Source organism: Pipra filicauda, unplaced genomic scaffold (assembly GCF_003945595.2).
Source record: "Pipra filicauda isolate LSUMZ 115617 unplaced genomic scaffold, ASM394559v2 scaffold6_size6359152_pilon, whole genome shotgun sequence".
Classification (NCBI taxonomy): domain Eukaryota; kingdom Metazoa; phylum Chordata; class Aves; order Passeriformes; family Pipridae; genus Pipra; species Pipra filicauda.
The window spans coordinates 5,782,838-5,802,392 of NW_024104865.1; the positions used below are offsets into that span (position 1 = coordinate 5,782,838).

The following is a 19,555-nucleotide window of genomic DNA, read 5'->3' on the forward strand; positions in this document are numbered from 1 at the left end:
AAAGCTGTGCTCTTCTCTAACTCGCTGTGAAACTGTGCCCCAGTGTATTAGACTTGGCCTTGATAATCTTGGGGCTTGATTACTATAATGGAACATTATAGTAAAGCTTTGGATCTGAAAAATTTTAAATTAAGTAAAAATGTGACCGTTTGCCTACTAAGTCTCCCAGGCTGTAATGTTTTTCCTTGCAGTTCAGTGTGGGAAATAGGGCAGATCATCACCAGAGTGAAATTGAAAACTGAGTTTCAGTACTCTCTTGCTGTTGCAATAGGCTCATTTTCTTCTATTAGATGAGGAACCAACTGTATTACAGCCCATCAAAAGCTGCCCTTATTTTCTGTCAGACATTGTTTGCAGTCCTGAGTGATATGGATCAAGCAGAGTAAAGTCAGGACCCTGAATTTCAGGAAAACAAACTTCCAGCTCTTAAAGGAGTTAGTTAATAGGACCCTTTGGGAAACTGCCCTCTGGGACAAGGGACCAGAACCAAGCTGGTAGATCTTTAAGGTCTGGTAGATCATAAAGCACAAGAGCTCTTGATCCCCAGGTGTAAGAAATCAGAAAAAGAAGGCAAGAGACTGGCATGGCTGAGTTGACACTAAAGGGCAAAAAGGAAATGCACAGGCAGTGGAAGCAGGAAAGGGTATCCTGGGAAGAGCATAGGGATGCTGCCTGGTTGTATAGGAATGGGGTCAGGGAGGCTAAGGTGTGGATGGGGCTCAACTTGGCAAGGGATGCAAAGAATAGTAACAAGGTCTTCTACAGGTATGTCAGCCAGAAAAGGAAGGTCAAAGAAAGCATCGCCCCCAATGAACACGACTCTAATGAACACAACAATGGATAAGGAGAAGGCTGAAATACCCAACAAAATTTTTCTTGTCTCAGTTTTCACTGTCAACCTCTCTTCCTGCACTTCTTGAGTGGAGGGACTGCAAGACATGGACTGGGGGAGCCAAGTCCAGAAGAGAAGACCAGGTTTGTGTGACCACCTGAGGAATCTGAACATACCTGTCTATGAGAACTGAGAAGATGCATCCCAGAGACATGAGAGAATTGGCAGATGTAGTTGCCAAGCCTCTCTCCATGATATCTGAAAAGTCATGAGAATCAGGTGAAGTCCCAGGTGGCTGGAAGGGAAACACTGCACATTTTAAAAAAGGGTAAAAAGGAGGACTCTGGGAATTACTGATCTGTCAGCCTCACCTCTGGGCCTGGGAAGATCATGGAACAGGTCCTCCTAGAAGCTGTGCTAAGGCACATGGGGACAGGGAGGTGATTAAGACGGACAGGGAGGTGATTAAGATGGACAGGGAGGTGATTGAGACAGCCAGGACAGCTTCACCAAGGGCAAGTCCTGCCTGAGCAACCTAGTGGCCTTCCATCATGGAGCAATTACATCAGTGGACAAGGGAAGAGCTACAGGTGTTGTCTGTTTGGATTTCTGTAAGGTCTTTGCCATGGTCCCCTACAACATCTTTCTCTCTAAAATGGAGAGATAGATTTGATGGGTGGACTGTTCGGTGGATGAGGAATTGGTTGCATGGTCATATCCAGAGGGTAGTGGTCAATGGCTCAATGTCCAGATGGAGATGCATGACAAGTGGTGTCCCTCAGGGGTCCATATTGGTTTGATACTGTTTAATATCTTCATCAATGCCATAGACAGTGGGATCAAGTGCGCCCTCAGCAAGCTTGCCAATGACACCAGGCTGAGTGGTGTAGTTGACGTGCCTGAGGGAAGACATGCCATCCAGAGGGACCTGGACAAGCTCAAGAAGTAGGCCCTTGTGAATCTCATGAGGTTCCAAAAAACCAAATGCAAGGTCCTGCACCTAGGTTGGGACAACCTCAGGTATCAGTCCAGGCTGGGTGGTGAACAGGAGAGCAGCCCTGCTGAGGACTTGAGGTATTTACTGGTTGAAAAGCTGGAGCCAGCAATGTGCACTCGCAGCCCAGAAAGCCAATTGTATTCTGGGTTTCATCAAAAGCAGTGTGGCCAGCAGGCCGAGGGAGGTGATTCTGACTCTGCTCTGTCTGCTGAGACCCCACCTGGAGTACTATGCCCAGGCCTGGAGTCCTCAGCAGAGAAAAGACATGGACCTGGTGGAGAAGGTCCAGAGGAAGGACACAAAGATGATTGTGGAGCTGAAGCACCTGTCCTATGAGAGAAGTCTGAGAGAGTTGGGGTTGTTCAACGGAGACATGAAGGCTCTGGGGAGACCTTCTTGTAGCCTTTCAGTACTTAAAGGGGGCTTATAAGAGAGATGGGAACAAGCATTTTAGCAGGGCCTGTTGTGATAGCACAAAGGGCAATGGTTTTAAACTAAAAGAGGGTTGATTTAGACTAGAGATAAGGAAGATTTTTTTTTACAGTGAGGGTGGTGAGACACTGTAACAGGTTGCGCAGTGGATGCCCAGTCCCTGGAAGTATTCAACGTCAGGCTGGACAAGGCTCTGAGCAACCTGGTCTAGTTGAAGATGACTCTGCTCATTGCAGAGTTTTGGCCTAGATGACCTTTAAATGTCCCTTCCAACACAAACTATTCTATGATTCTATGATTCAATGACTAGGGTTGTAGTCATGCAAGTGTCGTCTCAACCACAGTCACTTACTTATGTAAGGCAAACGTGTTTTAAATTAAACACAAAAAAGGGCCTATGAGTAGCACATTTTTGTGTGTTTTTGTAGTGCTTTATTCCAGGCTGTTTTTCTCCTACAGCAGTAATTGACAGATCACTGTTCTGATTCTTACAGACTACAAAAGCATAACACTTGAAGGCTCTGATTTGCCTCCTGGATAGGAACCAGGACAGTCTCAAAGCTGGTAAGAGCAGAACATATGGACACAAACACTCTTGTTTCTTCTACACACACAGGCTTCTGGAAGCGTGTCTCTCTTTAAATAGGTCTGGGTTTGTACGCAATTAAGGTAATACCTGTTTGTGCCATGAGGTATGTACCTCTATGGGAATACATATATAAATTCCTCACTGCTAGATACCTCTGGTTTTTAAGGTTAATTTCTTACATGTTAGATTTCAAAAGTGTGTTAAGTGAGTGCTGAACTTTCATTAGAACCTCTGAAAATCCTCTTATGGTGGTATTTGAATCCTCAGCTTTTGGCTATACTGTCCATTGTTTCTACTGGCTGGTTACTCTTAATTCATACATCTCAGACTATAAATCTTAAGAGCAAGCTTATATATAATGTTTATATATATATGGGCAATGCCTTTTGTGGAAGGATTTATTGTCTGTTAGATGCAAGTCCCCTTACACTGTGCATTTGGGTTACACCTAAGCTGTTAGGAAGGTTTGTGAATCCTACAGCTTCTCCATTTTTGATTCACAAGTAACTGTGGATCAAGGTGAGTGGCCATCATTTTAAGAAGGAAGGATGCCATTCATGAGGATGTTTTCTATCTTGCATTTTCCTGTTTGGTGGGCCACAGATTTATAGATGAGTAATGGAAACCTAAAGTAGAGACTACTGTCAGGAAACCAGAGATTTTAGAAATAATGAGAGGTTTTGATATCTGCAGAGGGTTGGGAGGTGGTTTGGAGCATGTGTGGAAGCTCCAGCTAATGTGCATATCCCTTAAGGAAAGCAGTTAGCAAGGACCCCTAACAGAAATCATTAAAAGAAGAACCTTAGATCTCAAGCTGAAAAGTCTTTTCTGTGAAAGAGAGAACTTATTCATCATATTTCAGCCTGTCTGCACATTCAGGAATGTGTTTCTACACTGTTACTGTTGAAGAGCTTGCTTACAAATAAAGCACCCTGATCGTCATGTTGCCGGTGTATTTTGGTGCTGAAAAAAAATCTCCAGAGCAGTTAATTAGGGGTGAGATAAGAACGGGTTTATTTGCCAAGGCTAAGATGTTATATGATGCGGGCACCTGCCGTGCCTGAGAGGTTACATTTTATAACACTATCCATCCAATCCCAGATGTGTCCACCCTGCGACCCTTCCTCTGGTCCGCCCTGGGCCCACCCCCTTAGAATTGGGTCTGGGGACTTTTTGGGACCACCTACTTCATCAGTCTCATCATCCTCAGAGCACAAAGGGTACATAGTTACCTAATTCTTGACTCCGTTTTGTTATTCAGGCCCTGATATGCTATTCTCTAAACAGTCTAGGTCTTGCCTTGACAAAAGACAAAACATTGCCACTGAATTCAGGGGTAGGTTTGATATGGGGAGCATAGAATGGGGTAAGAGGGTTAGGGAATGTAAATAAGGGAAAGGAACAAGGGACAAGGGGTGGGGGGAGGAAGGTTGCTGCTTTTTAAAACTTACAATTCTTACAAATATTAGAAAAATAAAAAACCACTAGGGGCTTAAGGCATCAGTCACATTGCCATATTTACTTAAAACCATATTTCTAGGAACAAATTGCAAGACCAGTATTCCTATATGTGGTATATTGCTGTTTAGACATGTTGTTCATGCTCTTTTACTAAATATGGGTGAACACCTAAAACACTGGACCTATGTAGGGCCCCACATCAGGCCATGGGAAGGGAATCTAAAGTAATATTCAAGTTACAAAGCCATTCAGCACTATCTATTTAAAATAGGGATTCATTCAACATTGTTATACAATGAGACTTGTCACAGGGTTATTACTTTTGCACCTCCATGAAAGTCCTCAGACTCAGAGAGAAGAATTAGCATTTTTACAGTCTGAAGTTGAAGTTAAAAATAGAAGACAGGAACTTGTAAGAACTACAAGTATTTGTTGCCTGCTATGCATGCACTTTCCTACCATGATGCAAGAAAGCTCTAGACCCTGATGTCCATAATTTATCAATTATCAGTCTGCCGTGGGTCAAAATTAACCGGTGCTTAAAAAGCAAGACATTACAGATCCTTAAAAAAAACCCCAAAACCACACACACACAAAAAAGTCATCATAATTCAAAATTTTCTTGGCTGGCTTCCTAGCACCAGGAAAGCAAATTGGCATTTTCCACATGCTCTTCTTCACAAAGGCATAATTTCAGCAAAAACTTTTATTATTTATTACATTTTGGTATCTCTCAGTTTGGCATTAGCATTTAATTCTGAATACATCAAATCAAGGCAAAGTGCTAGTGTTTATGGTGGTGATTTCTTTCTCCTCTTCAGCTGTCTTCTCAGAGGAGGAAGATTTCTCTCTACAGACAAGGTACTTCACACCTAAAATGTTCTCCAAAGAGAACATTCAATAAATGCACTTTGCATTAAGTTTTCAGGCCTCATTTTTAAAAAGTATTTTGGTAATACCCCGTGGACAATTTCAATACCTGACTCAGGCCACAGCAAAGTGGCAACAATAGGTGCTTCACTCCATTTCCTTTCCCTCACTGCTTGTTCCTGCCACTCTTAACTGTTTCTTTAGTTAAATTTGTTCCCTGACCTCATTCATCTCACAGAGGGTAGTGCAATTCTTCAAGTTGAGATGCTGTACAAACATCCTAGTTTGCACCTTCAGTGTAAAATGGTGATTTCTAGGTTAAGCTCAGGTACTTATAGGAACTGTGTAAGTGATCTTGGCTTCAAAGCATAAATAAGTATGTGTCTGAAGGTTTTTCTGTTATGTATGCTGGAATGCAAATTAGAGTTGGGTAATAACATTTACCAGAATACAGGCTAAAGTTGCTACATAGCCATATTCTGGATTTTTTTATGGACACAGTTTCTACCACTAGAAGTTCTTAAAAATCTGTTTACATAGTTTCAGCTCTGCTATTGTATTTGGCCATGCAACACCAGCAATGGGATTAGTAAAACAAAAAGCCTACAATCTCAGACAGAAGCATCCCATGGGCAGGAACATTTCTGTCCATGATTCACCATGCAAATTACATCACTGCAGATGTAAGACTAAGAGACCAAGCTTCAAGCTTGTGAAAGGTATCAGGGAGCTATATTTTTTTTCTGAAATTGGTGGCATTTTGACTTTTACCTTTGGCTAGCTGGACTCTTATTTTCATCCTGTGTTTTTCAACCCCCATCCATAGGACTTACCTACCAAATGTATAACTCATCACAAATCCGGGCAACTCCCAAACTATATCACTGTGAAATTCAACCAGCACAAAGTTCCCAGTGGAAGTAAAGTCTGCAACCTTCTCTGTCCCACAGTAAGGGCCAACTGCAGGTGATGTAGGTTGGCTTCCATCATGTATGAGCAAGTAGTCATAGGTGCATCTGTCACTATATTCCAGCTCAAAGGATAACATTTTGAGAGATATCTGGAGAAAATACAAAGAAAGCACTTTGCTTCCAGGTTACAGCCTTTTCTCTTACCCTTTGTATTAACAAGGACAAATAATCTAAAATCCTTGTGTGCAGGCACTGTTTTTTATTCTGTGGTTGCACCACATCCTGATCCCATACAGCAATGCAAATAAGTATCAAATTATTTGCTTAGTTCATCAGTCTTTGGATTGGAAGAAGAAGCAAGGGATAAGATTGATCCTCTACGCTTTATGTTCTTTTCTCTAGAGAAATATAAAAACAACACCTGTGCAATGTTTGAGTTTTCTAGTGGGAACTCTTACTTAGGGATTGTTTTGAACAAAGCTTGTACCTACTGGTACAAGCTAAATTCGTGAGTTCACATGCACATGTAAAGGTTTTCCCTTGCTGAGCACTTCAGATTCCAAGATCCAGTATAAGTTCTTAAAATGAATTTTTGCTTTCAGATTTTTACTCTGAGAATGCCTGCTGAAAAAGTGACATTACAGCTCTTATTCTCCAAGGGAAACACATTGCATCAGAGAACAGTGATGAAACCCATAACTGAATTCATCTGTGTCTTACCTTGTATCCTACTGGAGAACTGATGATCCAGAAGCATGCTCTGTTTTTGGGGTATTTATTAGGGTAGTTTGGAGAAGTGATAACTCCATTTGAATCTCTGAAAGTGGCTCCACAATTCACTGAAGAGTGAAAACCAGTGAAAGATATATTAACAAGAGCATTTTGTCAGTAGAAATGAGCTTGCATATACTCTATTGTATTATTTCTTCAAGCCAAGAAAAAAATGTACTACCATGAAAATCGACTGCTGAAATATTTTATTTCTTTGCTTAATATTTGTCTCAGCAGCTGTACTGAAGGAACTTAGAAACATATCTGATAAATAACCTTTGGAAAACAGGGAACAGCTGCATCTAAAGCTGTATCTGTCTTTAAAATTGAGTGTTACCATATTAGCCTAGCATTCTAATGGCCCTACCTGCACTTCAGAAAAGAATTAGCTCAAGTATTCAAGATTGCATTATCAAGCTAGATCTAGTGCTTTCTAAAAATGACTCCATCAAATAATGCAAAAAGAGTAAAAATGACACATTTCTAAGACTTCTTCAATTTATGCTGTTTCAGTTGAAACAAAGCAGCAGCAAGTTATTTGGGCTACTGCCTAACTGAAAGCATGCTGCAGCACAACAGAATTTTGTCTGGCAGTCCATAATGCATTTGTGCGTTCGCAAAACAGACACCCCTCAAGTGACTACAGTAAGCACTGTGTTTCATGCACATAACAAAAGCTTTTGATTCAGAAAGTGTAAGTTACCCAAGGTCAGTACCTCTCCCATTGCATAAAATCCTACAAAATCTTGCATAACATCTTTCCTGGTTACTGGCTTTATATCTCATTGGTTGAGATCTCTTGTTGAGTTCTGCAGTCTTTGTGCTCTTTGGCTGCACCACTCCTATTAATTAAAGTCATTGCATTGTTTTTATTTAAAGAAATGGTTCTGGAGATATGAAGAAGCCTAACACAGGCTCTCAGAAGAATGTGAGTGGGATCTCAGGATTACTAACATGAGATCCATGCAACATCCCATTTTGTGTTTCCTATGAGACTTCAGACCCATCATTGCCTGGCCTCCTGCATTAGCAATTCCTGGGAAAGTCTAAAGTATGACAGAGACCTACTCTGGAATATATAGTAAAAATTTTAAATTCTTACATACAAATACTAATAATGCTGTTCTATAAACTTTGTGAAGGAGTGTTCATACCCCTGTTGTAGGAGGCTCTGAATCCTGTGGCTGTAATGTTCTCATCACTTGCAAACTCTACCAGCATTGTTGATCCAGATGCCACTAAGGAGGGCAATGAATCCTTCCCACAGTACTTGTCCAGCAAGACAGGGGAATTCCTGCTGTTTCCGTTGTAAATTTTTATATAGTCAGAAGAACAGTCTGGGGAGGGTTGAAGATCAAAAGCCTCAAACTGCAGGAAAACCTTGAGAAACAAGAAAGCAGATGTGGGATTTAATGCTATCCACAGGGAAAGCCTCAAACCATCTAATGGTTATTAAGTGAACCAGAACTTCATATTTATTTTACTATCCATGTATCACTGAAACTCTACTTTCTTTATTAAAAGAGCATAGAATTTCACCTAGCTATCCTATTACTGAGCTCCCGGAGATTGATCTTTCACTGTTGCTTGTCTTTGAAAAGCCATCCAATCTGAACTGGATAAAAATCAAGTTAAATAAGGCATCTCATAGTCTTAAGTCTTATGAAAATTGTTGAGACTGTCTTTCATTCACTGCATAACAAAATAAATGTCTTGATCCATGAAATTGACTCCCAGGGGGTACTCACGATAATGAAATAATGCTGCATAGTCCAGACACTGAGGTTCAAACCTCTTCTCTCCTAATAAAAGTTACCTTACTTCGACGGATGCGGATCAACCACAGACAGTTGCTGTTGTTCGGATATGGAGATGGGTAATTGACAGAGGAGAATGAGCCTTTGGATTTAGGCAACACAGAACTACAGCAATCTGAAGGGAAGAATCAAACAGTGTTGAAGAGAATGAAAACTGCACAGAAATCTTCCCGGAATGCCTGACAAGCCTCTCCAACCATTTGCATCAATGAAGCTTGCAAAAGAGAAATTAATTATAATGGTTACAATTGTGTTGATGTTCCTAGTGTGAAAGTTATTGAAAAACTGCAAGGGAAATAAAGGTAGTTAAAGTACTTATCTGATTCAGCTACTAATGATTTTTAAAGATAGTAGGGCTTCATTCTTTTCACATTTTAATTTACTGAAAAAGGCCTGGATCAGCTGTGAACTTCCTTAACCTCAATGACGGAACTAGTTTCAATGAAATCAGTATATCAATTCCCATCAGCAAATGTGTGTATGCAAAAATCAAGCTTGAAAACTAGACACTGTCAAATCAAAGAGGGGTAGTCACTGGGGGAAAATAGTAACAGCACTGAAGTCTAGCAACAGACCTAGTGACTGATATACAAAGTCCGATCTCATCTGTCTTTCATCTTTCCACGTCTTCATTTTTTGCACTATGTGTAACTCCCTCAATTACAAAACATGAATATATGACATCTGATCATATGAATTTATGACATATTTCTCTTGCTCCCTGCTTTTCCTTAGACAACTGGACTTTTTTCGTGTTTGGTTTTTGCTTTGCACCTGAGTTTTTTTCTCTTTTTTTTTTTAAATTTAATTTAGTTCTTCCAAGCATACAGATCTAATTATGAAATTACATAATAATGGTATTGAAGTGTGATTCATTCCCAGTCCCACTGTCAAGAATGAATATAATTAAATATTTTTTATCACTATCTTTGAGACCATGACAGCCATTGTAAAGTTGTCTTATCTGAAATTTAGGATTTGGAGGAATCACTCTCTGCAATGATTTCTGTACCTAACTATCCAAAGGAAGGAAAGCTGTTTCCTTCTAATTTCTAATTATTTAACTAAGTTCTAACACAATTCAGAGCAGAATTTAGTACACTACTATTTAGGCCTTGTTAATGTTTCTTCCTGTTTTGGTGGAAACTAATTGAATAACATGCCATAAAAGTCAAATACCATATAAATCAATTAGCCTGTGTACTGGGAGTTCAGGCAAAACCCATGCATTACAGGAGCATGATGTTATACCTGTTTTGTGCATCTCAGCTGAAGAGTTCCTGCTTACAGAGGAATGCTAGGTATTTCTAGACCTTAAGATACCACAGGGATGAGTTAAGAAATGGATGGAGCGAGGAATTAGATAGCTATACAAAAAGCCTGTGGTTTTCTCCTCAAAGAGATTTCTGAATGGCACCCATACTTACAACCCTTCAGTCATTTTCTAGTTGAGAGAAATCACAAACCTGCTGGGACTACTGAGGCACATGACCCTAAGCTATAATCATGGCTGAGGAGAGGTTACATGCTTTACAACCTTCCAAGCTCTCCTGAAATTAGAATTTGACAGAAGTAGCACCCGTGATTTCTCTAATAGATTTTGCTTATGTCAAAGAGCAGGGATTAGGTGAGGATACCTCAGAATGACAGTGAATTATTGAAAGTAAATTGTCCTTTCCAAGAAGGCAGGGGTTTGGCACAGGGATAGTTGTTTCCTCTTGTAGAGTGAGGGAGAGATGTATTGAAGGGACTGATGGCTGAGTTCCTTTGGGGGATGTCTGTCAGTGCCCACAGACATCATCTGTATAAGGATTCACATGCCTTCTATCTACAGCACTTACTGCACTTGTAGAGCTTGTTGATTTTGGCTACATCCAAGTTACTCAGCCCTTCTCTCTGCCCAATGGGTATAGAGGGGTCAGGAACTGGTACAATAGTTGGTTTCCCTGGAGTGCTGGAGAAATCGTACCTGTAGGAATAAGGAAATCACATTTCTAGATTACTTCTCCTAGACAGTGAAGTTCTCTAACTGCATAATCATATTCATGTACCACATGAACAGAATGGAAAAGGACAAGAAGCTTCTCAGAGACCAGCTCGTCTTCCCTGAAGAGGATCAGTGTGGCAGCCATTTAGTGTGCAGCAGCTGAAGGCAAGGAAGCAGAAAAAGCTGCACTGTCCTGAGTCAAGAGAGTTCACCAATGTCCTGCCAAAATGAACTGAATCCCACATTCTTGGTTCCTGAGGCAGAGGAGCAGAAGTAGTTCTGTCTCAGTTACTAATTGCCTATTTGCTGTTTGCAATTTCCTGCTTTTGGCTAAGCAAGTTTTATTTCACAGTTTTGTTCAGAAGTTGTTACTTGCTCAAGGAAATAAAGGAGAAGGCACATAATATAAGCTTGTACATTATGGACTAAAATGCAGCCTTAGGCAGTGCTCCCAGATGAGTATAAGGCAGCATACAACATTTTAATGATATAAAAAAATAAATCCATCTTTCTTGCCTCTATACTTAAATGTTATTGTCTATGATCAGCTGTTACTATATTAATGAAATAATTTAGACTTCAGAACTGCTTTAGATCAGTGACTCAAAACAGTTAGACTTTGGACCACAGCCATGTCAAAGGCCTCTGCTAGCAAGAGGCAGGAGTACAGTGAAAGAAAATGTTGTCCTATGTTTTTCTTCTGTCCATATCAATTCTTGTTTTCCAGGACTCCTGCTGACAAAGGAAGTATGCTCGCTCTTAATTATGTCCATTCACTCAATTTTAAATGAACAGCAAATTAATTCCCTGCACAGAGCAACTGCTTCTTCCTAGATCCGAAAGCTGTTTGCTCCTTTGAAAAGACATTTCAGAAAACAACTTACGCGCCATAGTGCATCACTGAAGAGTAGTCATAGGGAAGACCCAGGTTTCTGGAATTCATTTTTCCAAAGTTCCCTTGTTCCCCTGTAAGGTAGGAAAGCAACATTTCAGTCAGAACAATTATTGCTGCTCTAATAGTACACTGCCTGCTGTCATAATCCTAAGAGCAACTTTGGATACTAATACTTGTTCTCATGAGATCTCGGATCTGGCAAAACCACCTGAGATTTTTGAAGCCCATGGGAATCCGTTTTTACAGTCTAGTAGGTTTCAGAATATAAAGTGAATCAAGTAAGTCAAAGTTTTGATATAATCAGTTAATCCATTACACTCTTCAAGCAAAACTACTCATCTGTCCATCTTCTTTAGAATGTCTCCGAATACATTTCAGAGCATTATCTTGAATATTATAAACATCCAACCTGTGTCTCCAAAGCTGCATCCATACCTTTAGAGGGAAATCTGGCTACCCACGTAGGTAAAAAATTCAGAGCTATGCATGGGTCTTGCTGAGTCCTTTCACCACAGGGTTATAAGACCACAAAAGAAAGGGATTCCTTGCCCCAGAGGCCATGTTATCAGTCATGTTCTGGCCTTGTCTCTTATCAAACCCATCAGCAATGACTACAGTGAGAGATATGATTCACATGAAGCAAAGAAACTCAGCTAAACAAATTCTGTCTGAATATAGCTGCTTTTCATCTGTTTAACCTTAAAAAGCCAATATGAGATAAAAAAAGTGTTACACTGATACAGGACTGGGGACCAGGGACAGAGACGGGAATTCATGTCACCTAGCTTTATTTCTCTAAGTTAGGCACTGAAGCTATTCCTCAAGGCTTCCAGGTTAGTCAGAGGAGACGGAAAGAAAGAGAGACACAGTTAGAGGGAGTTTTGTCTGAAGAAGACACCTCGTTCTCTCCATGGACTGTAGAGCGTGAATATGAATTGCATTCTGGGTCTCTTGGCCATGGTAAGACAGGCAGGCAAGCAAGCACTGTCAGAGCAGGGAGCTGAATGAAGTCAGTCTGGCATTGAAGCTAAAGCCCTAACCACTGGGCACTCCTTTCCAGTTCTGTACTCCGTTATTGTAACCGTAAATGTGGTTTGTAAACCACGGACCATCTGGACAAGAGTTCAGAACTGGATATCTTTGCAGCCTACACAACTCAGCAGGCTTGCAACAAGAGGAAATCTCAGCCAGTAATGCCCTCCAGTGCTGGTCCTGGGCTGAGGGCAAAGACATGCAAAAAGAAGATTCAAAATCCTCAGTCATATAAAATTTGGGGATAAACACAACTTTGGAGCTTTTCATAGATCAAAGCCTCATTAAGGCTTAAACTGTTTCTCAACGGCATTGGTTCCCCTGACTATGTTTTAATCTCAGTTCCTCTTATCTGCTATACTGACTTCAGAAAGAATTATCAGCAAGTGCACAGCTTCTTTTGAGGTGATGAACAGAGAACACAGTTCAAATGCAGTGAACATCTGAGCATGTGGCTACTGTTTGGCACAGAAGTGCTTTGCTGAATTTTTTTGCTAAATGAAGAAAAAGTAATGGCATCCTGGCTGGACTGAGGTGCTGCCAGCAAACAACCATCTCCCTCATCACATGCCAGAGAGATCTGGCTGTCTAGACCTGCACATGTGTGGGGACTTACCCTATCTTTTCCACTCTAAAAAAAAAATAATAAAATCTACCTCTGCCAGAATCTAAGTGTAATGACTCTTCTGAATATTTTTTTTTCCCCAAAAGTTTGGGAAAAACAAGCTGAGTTTCAAGTAGCTAAGTGGACAGCAACCAATCGGGCTGCATTTTGTCAAAACAAAGAAGTAGGATGGCTTCCAACGTAAATTACTGGATAAAAACAAAATCCAGAAAACATCCACAGTACGGAAGTCCTGGCAAGAGAACAGCTTGTGTGAGAGAGCTGGGAAGCTGCAAAAGGTCTTGAGGTCTACTTCTGCACCACCAAAATCAGGAGGAGCTCTGCTATGAGCACTGCAGCATGTTTTTAGAGGAGATGTACACTAACAGTCCTCATGAACATAACTGTGTTTCTTTATTTCCTTTCCCCTTTATATCTTGGCATTTTTCCCTACAGTGCTTGAGCTGCATACACTGCATTCTAACTCCCTTGTCACACAAATCGTCTCATTCTCCACCCATGGTGAACACTGTTAAAACACTGAAGATATAGCCCATCTCCTTTTGCATAGTCTTGTCTTCTTTACGTCTTTCCCCTCATTTATCCTTTCATGATACTGTGCCTGAATCAGAGCTTGGTTACATCTGGCTCAGGGGTTGAGCACAGAGGGTAATAGTGAATGGGGTACCATCACACTGGCAACCTGTCACCAGTGGGGTTCCACAGGGCTCCATTGTAGGCCCTGTGCTCTTCAACATCTTTATAAATGACTTGGACACAGGACTGGAAGGGATACTAAGCAAGTTTGCAGATGACAGAAAACTGGGAGGAGCTGTTGAGTCCCTCGAAGGCAGGGAGACCCTGCAGAGAGACCTTGACAAATTAGAGGACTGAGCAATCCCCAGCCATATGAAGTTCAACAAGGGGAAATGCCGGATACTGCACCCAGAATGGGGCAACCTCAGATGTTTGTACAGACTGGGGAATAAGATGCTGGAAAGCAATGTCACGGAAAGGGATCTAGGGGTCCTGGTTGTAGGCAGGTTGAATCTGAGTCAGCAGTGCCCTGGCAGCCAGGAGGGCCAACCATGTCCTGGGGGGCATCAGGCAAAGCATCAGCAGGTGGTCGAGGGAGGGTATTGTCCTGCTCTGCTCTGCACTGGTGCAGCCTCATCTTGAATATTGTGTCCAGTTTTGGGCACCCAACATAGGAATGACATTAAGCCATTAAAGAGTGTTCAAGGAAGGGCAATGAAGAAGGTGAAGGGCCTTGAGAGGAAGCCATATGAGGAGCAGCTGAGGTCACTTGGTCTGTTCAGCCTGGAGGACACCAGTGACAGGACCTGAGGGAATGGCCTGAAGTTGTGCCAGGGGAGGTTTAGGCTGGGTATTAGAAAAAGGGTCTTCACCCAGAAGGTGGTTGGGCACTGGAACAGGCTCCCCAGGGAAGTGGTTACAGCACCAACTCTGACAGAGTTTAAGAAGGATTTGGATGATACTCTCAAGTACATGGTATCACTCATGGTCCTGTGCAAGGCTTGATGATCCTTTTGGGTCCCTTCCAACTCAGCATAGTCTGTGATTCTCTATCCTTCAGAAATTATGACATCTGTACCTGTGGACTTCCCTCTGCAAAACTAGTGTAAGATTTTGTGTGTCTAATATATATAACTTAATGTTTTCAATTCCTCTTTTCTAGTATATCCTTTGCTGGCATTTCAAACATGGCACACCCTTGTACAGTGGCAAACAACTCACAGCAAAATTATACCTTAACACTAGAGCTGAAACCTTAATAAAGAACAGCACAAATGGAATTTATTTAGGATATCATGGGAATAGCTGAAAAAAGTTTGGAGAACAGCGTGTTAGGAATTTTCAATAAAAACAATCAAGTTCCATCTGGAGAAAAAGATAGATATATTTTCAGCTGTGCCTGACAGTGAAGAGCTGAATAACTCATTTGTTGAAGAGGTGTATGAGAATTTGGTATTTGATTGTCCAGCCCCATTTACTATTATTTTCTATAATGAACTAAATACACTATTTTATTTTTACAATTGTTTTGAGTTGTCCAGCTCTCTCACAGCTGTCAGATAAGTGATTCCCTCCATACTTTCTTCTGATATTTTCCTTCTGTGTACCACTTTCTCACTTTCTCTTTGATCTCCTGCTGTTCTCTCTACCCTTTATTGCCCAGACCCTGGAGGTGTGTATATGAGCCCACGTTTTCAGCACACAGACCATGGGCACATGCCCAAACTATTTATCCTGCATTCCTTTACCTAAATAACATCCACTTGTTTTTCCTCTATAGATTTACCTATCCTGATTGCTCCCCATGGCTCCTTCTTTTCATGGGAGCGTATATTATTCTGTCCACAAGGAGGAAATAATTGCAGTCATTCCTCTCACGTCACACCAGGTCCCAGAATTTTGCACATGCTAGTGGTTGCATGTGCTTCCATTGTCTCAGTATTGAGTCTCTCGTTCATATACATTTTAGGATATGTGCATTTCACTCACTGCCAGTGACAAGATGTCTACTTGCTGCCTTCCCCTATTTCCATGATTTTCCCCAGGATAGAGTTGCTACGTGATTCCCCACCATGATCTCGAATGTCATGTTTCACCCAGCTAAGAGTCCTTTAGTCTTACTTCATGGCCAAGTCTTATCTATAACATTTTGCATTCCTGATGATCTTGGTATTTTGATGGCAATCAGAATAGGAATGTAGAGCTACTTTTAGACTGTATCTTCCACACTACCATAGGTGTAGCCACAGAAATTTCCCTAGTACAAACATTCTCCTTTATCTGAAAGTATATATTTTCTCTTAAGATTTAGTGGACATACCTGCCACTATGTGTTCCCACATAATCTTGACAAATCTGTCCCGATCGCTCCGTGCCTGTTCGTGGATGAAACCCAGCGCGTGGTTCATTTCATGCTGAATTGCTCCTTTATCCATGCAACCATTTTTCACCAGGCCTACTGCTTGACGTCCTCCAATTTTTCCAAAGTAAGACCAGCAACTAAGAATAGGCAATCAATAACCAAAATTATTATATTCAGCAAATACAAATAAATAGATGTACTGTTTATGTCACCAAGGTCCTTTAGATATGCAGCCACAGAAGGGGACATTCAAATAGTCACTGGCATGAGATAAAATTTTTACAACAATAAAGAAAATGTCTCATTTTTGAATTACACCCTGTTACTTTTAAGTCCACACACACATGTACTCCTGCAGCCTATTAACTGATTTAACTATCAGTATATCTGAAGAAAAATGAAAAATTGCACCTGCTCTCTGAATCTTTACTCCCAGGATAAAAAAAAAAAAGGCAATTCCTTAAGTCCAGAACAAAACAGAAAGGAATCTGAAAGACCTTTTGAGTGCTTCCACTCTCAGGAGACAGGGAGCTTACCTCTGCCCGTGTTCGACATACACGTAGTCTGTTTCTGTAGTGCGATTTACAAACTGCACACAGGTCAGTGTGGAGATCTCTTGCAGAGCATCAACAATCCAAGACCTCTCTGTTATGGCTAGAAAGAGAATGGGGCCAGGACAAATCTTTCTTGGTTAATAAAAACCAAGGTGCATTGATGGGGTGCATTCCTTTAAAACTTCACAACGTTTTTTAGCTTTTTATCTTACAAGTATGGTAAAAAAAGGGCACAAAGCCTTCAGAGATCTTCAAGTTGATTGGACTTTTAAGGGGAGGTATAAGAATTACAGCTATCCATATGCATATTCTATAGGAAACCCCTGATGGAAAGCAAAAGATTTACATTGTTTCTTCCATTAGACAGGACAGAAGAAATGAGACAGTTTCAGATATAAATAATTAGATTAAAATATCCCAAATGAGCCAGTTGACTGTAGCTAAGCACCAAAACCTTATTTTTTATCAGAAAAAAAAATGCCTGCCACAGCCCCTCTGGAATCACTTGAGACAGCCAAGGCTCTGATGATCACATGTGGTGTTTCTATTCAGCTACCAAATAAAGATCAGAGTGTTTATCTACTTTGGAACATTTTGGCCTAATTTGGCTTCCTTAGTTATGAATCATCTATGACTGATTTGTATCTCAATTTCCTAACATTTAAAGTTTGGAGAGAAGGAAATAACCCTCACCTAACTACAAGAGTATATGCCACAGTTCTGGAAGCAGCACATAGGCAGAGAAGCAGACTAGATAACGCAGAGACTGGGCTTTCCTCAGTTCCTTTCCCTGAGGAACGGGAATCAGGCACAGGCCGTATTTCACTTCCATGACATTTTCTCTCTGGGTAAGATCTTTTAAGAAGGGTCTGTATGGAAGCCCCAGTCCAGATTAAGGCATCACTCCTGCAGCCTTTTGCACAGGACAGAGCTATTGACTGACTAGAGGGAATTAACAAAGAAAAAAATATCTTCAAGGATATCTTTTCCTCCATTTTTGCCTCTACAGGGTTTCTAGTGTGGGAATATTTCTATGAGAAATTTGAAAGAAAATTATAGAGTTCAAAAAAGTGCTCCTACTGGTAATTTTGACAAAAATACATTCATAATGTGAATAAATTATGCCTTTTCTTCTCTACTTGCTAAATATCAAAGTGCATTGTAGTTAGCAGGAATGGGCTAATATTTGAAATTACAATTAATCAGCTGACTACAGCCCAATTAACCACATATTTTAGTGTCTGTAACTGAAATGTTTGGAGTCTTAGCCAAACTACCACAGGGATAAAGGACAGCAAAAGAGATGTGTCAATAAACTCTCACTTGTGCAGAGGTTGCTTTTGGTGCATGCCACAGAAAAATAAAATAACAGGGAGTATATATATATATATATATATAAAGTTATATGTATATATACATAACTTTACAGCATCCATTTGCATACACTCACAGAAATCAGAAGAGATGTTAACTGGAACCTTGACTAGTCCATCTTGTGACTTAGGCCATAAACAACTCTCACAGTTAATTGCACTGCGTCGTCCTCTTTTCAAGAGGATGTCTCCTTCATACACAGCTATTTCACTACCTGGCAGATGAAGAAGATAAAGAACATACAAGGCACTGAGAAGGTAAATACACATAAATAAGGGAGACAAGAGGTACACACTAACCAAGCTTTTGGAAATTTCTTTCACTGAAGTTCATCTCCTAATAATGTGAGAAAGGATTAGTATGCCAAGACTGGTTAGGTTTGCCTTGCTTCCTGGGTAGAAAAGTTTAATATTAATATAGATGTCATAGTGCAGCTGTAATCAGTCCTGACGAAATATATTTTAGCTTAAAAAGCTTTGGGAGCTTTCAGAGGGGACTGCTAAGTATTATAAGTCATTGTTCTCTTTATTAGAGATTGTGGAATTAAAGAAAAATCAAAGTGACCTCTGTAAAAATGAGATGAATCATACAAAAGAAATTACTATTTTTATCATGCATATTGAATGCATGAAAGCTATTAATTTCCAGGTTAACTGTTAATTTGACATAAGACATTGTGACATCCACCTCAATTCTGACTCCAAAATACTTGGAATACATTTCTCACAGACAAGAGCTATCAGTTATTAGGCCAAAAAAAGTACAACAGTCTCGGGTATAGCAGGCAGGGAACTGCTATATATCACATAGAAAAGAAAACAAAGTGAAGAATAATCTGATTTGCTGAAACTACATATAGAAATGAACATTTCATGTAGCAATTGCTCTATAAGTCTTCTTAATTTCTTTATCCAAACAGCATAAATAATCACACTGAATATGACTTTAAAACACACTTGAATTCTGTGAATTGCCTTCCACTGATGCCAAAAAACATTTTCAAAGAGAAAAAAGTACCAGACAATGATGCTCAGGTATATAGATCCAGCCCCACCAAAACCTGCAGTTATTTATATAATAATTACAATCAAACTCACCTAAGTCATTGTTTCTTGTAGCTATCTGAAAAAAAAGCATATATTTTAATACATGTTCATCTCCATAGCAGAAGACTTCTATCATGTAGAATCACAGCAGTAGGAGTTTGTAACTAATTTTAAGAGAGAGCAACTCAGCAGCAGCAATGTAAATTCTCAGCATCTCAGAGCAGTGACACACCTGGACAGGTTTACTTAGTGCAAAGCTATAGAGAAATGCTAAATGAGTTGGCAGAAGAAAGTACTTCATCTTCAGGTTTCCAAGATGATCTTCTCTGCTCTGCAGCTCAGTTGTCAAAGTTGTGGTTAGTTTACTTGGGGCAAGTTTTATGGGAAAGCTGCTGCTGTTGTTAACAAGTGTAACAAAATTAGATAACAAGAAGTATTTTTACAAAACAAACAAGCTGCAGGACCTCTCAAGAGAATTTCCAGG

General features: G+C 40.4%; 1 protein-coding gene across 1 annotated transcript; it reads right to left on the reverse strand.

Annotated features, from left to right (window-relative positions):
- Positions 1-5,002: 5,002 nt before the first annotated feature.
- LOC114003336 (embryonic protein UVS.2-like) lies at positions 5,003-19,395 on the reverse strand. The gene is made up of 11 exons (XM_027750242.2): positions 19,304-19,395; positions 19,123-19,147; positions 18,102-18,239; positions 16,634-16,751; positions 16,056-16,234; positions 11,552-11,633; positions 10,522-10,649; positions 8,680-8,795; positions 8,018-8,243; positions 6,813-6,931; positions 5,003-6,241 (listed from the first exon to the last, which is right to left on the reverse strand). Exons 1-11 carry the CDS (start codon positions 19,370-19,372, stop codon positions 6,011-6,013), a joined length of 1,431 nt encoding a protein of 476 aa, XP_027606043.1. The 5' UTR covers positions 19,373-19,395; the 3' UTR covers positions 5,003-6,010.
- Positions 19,396-19,555: the final 160 nt, after the last annotated feature.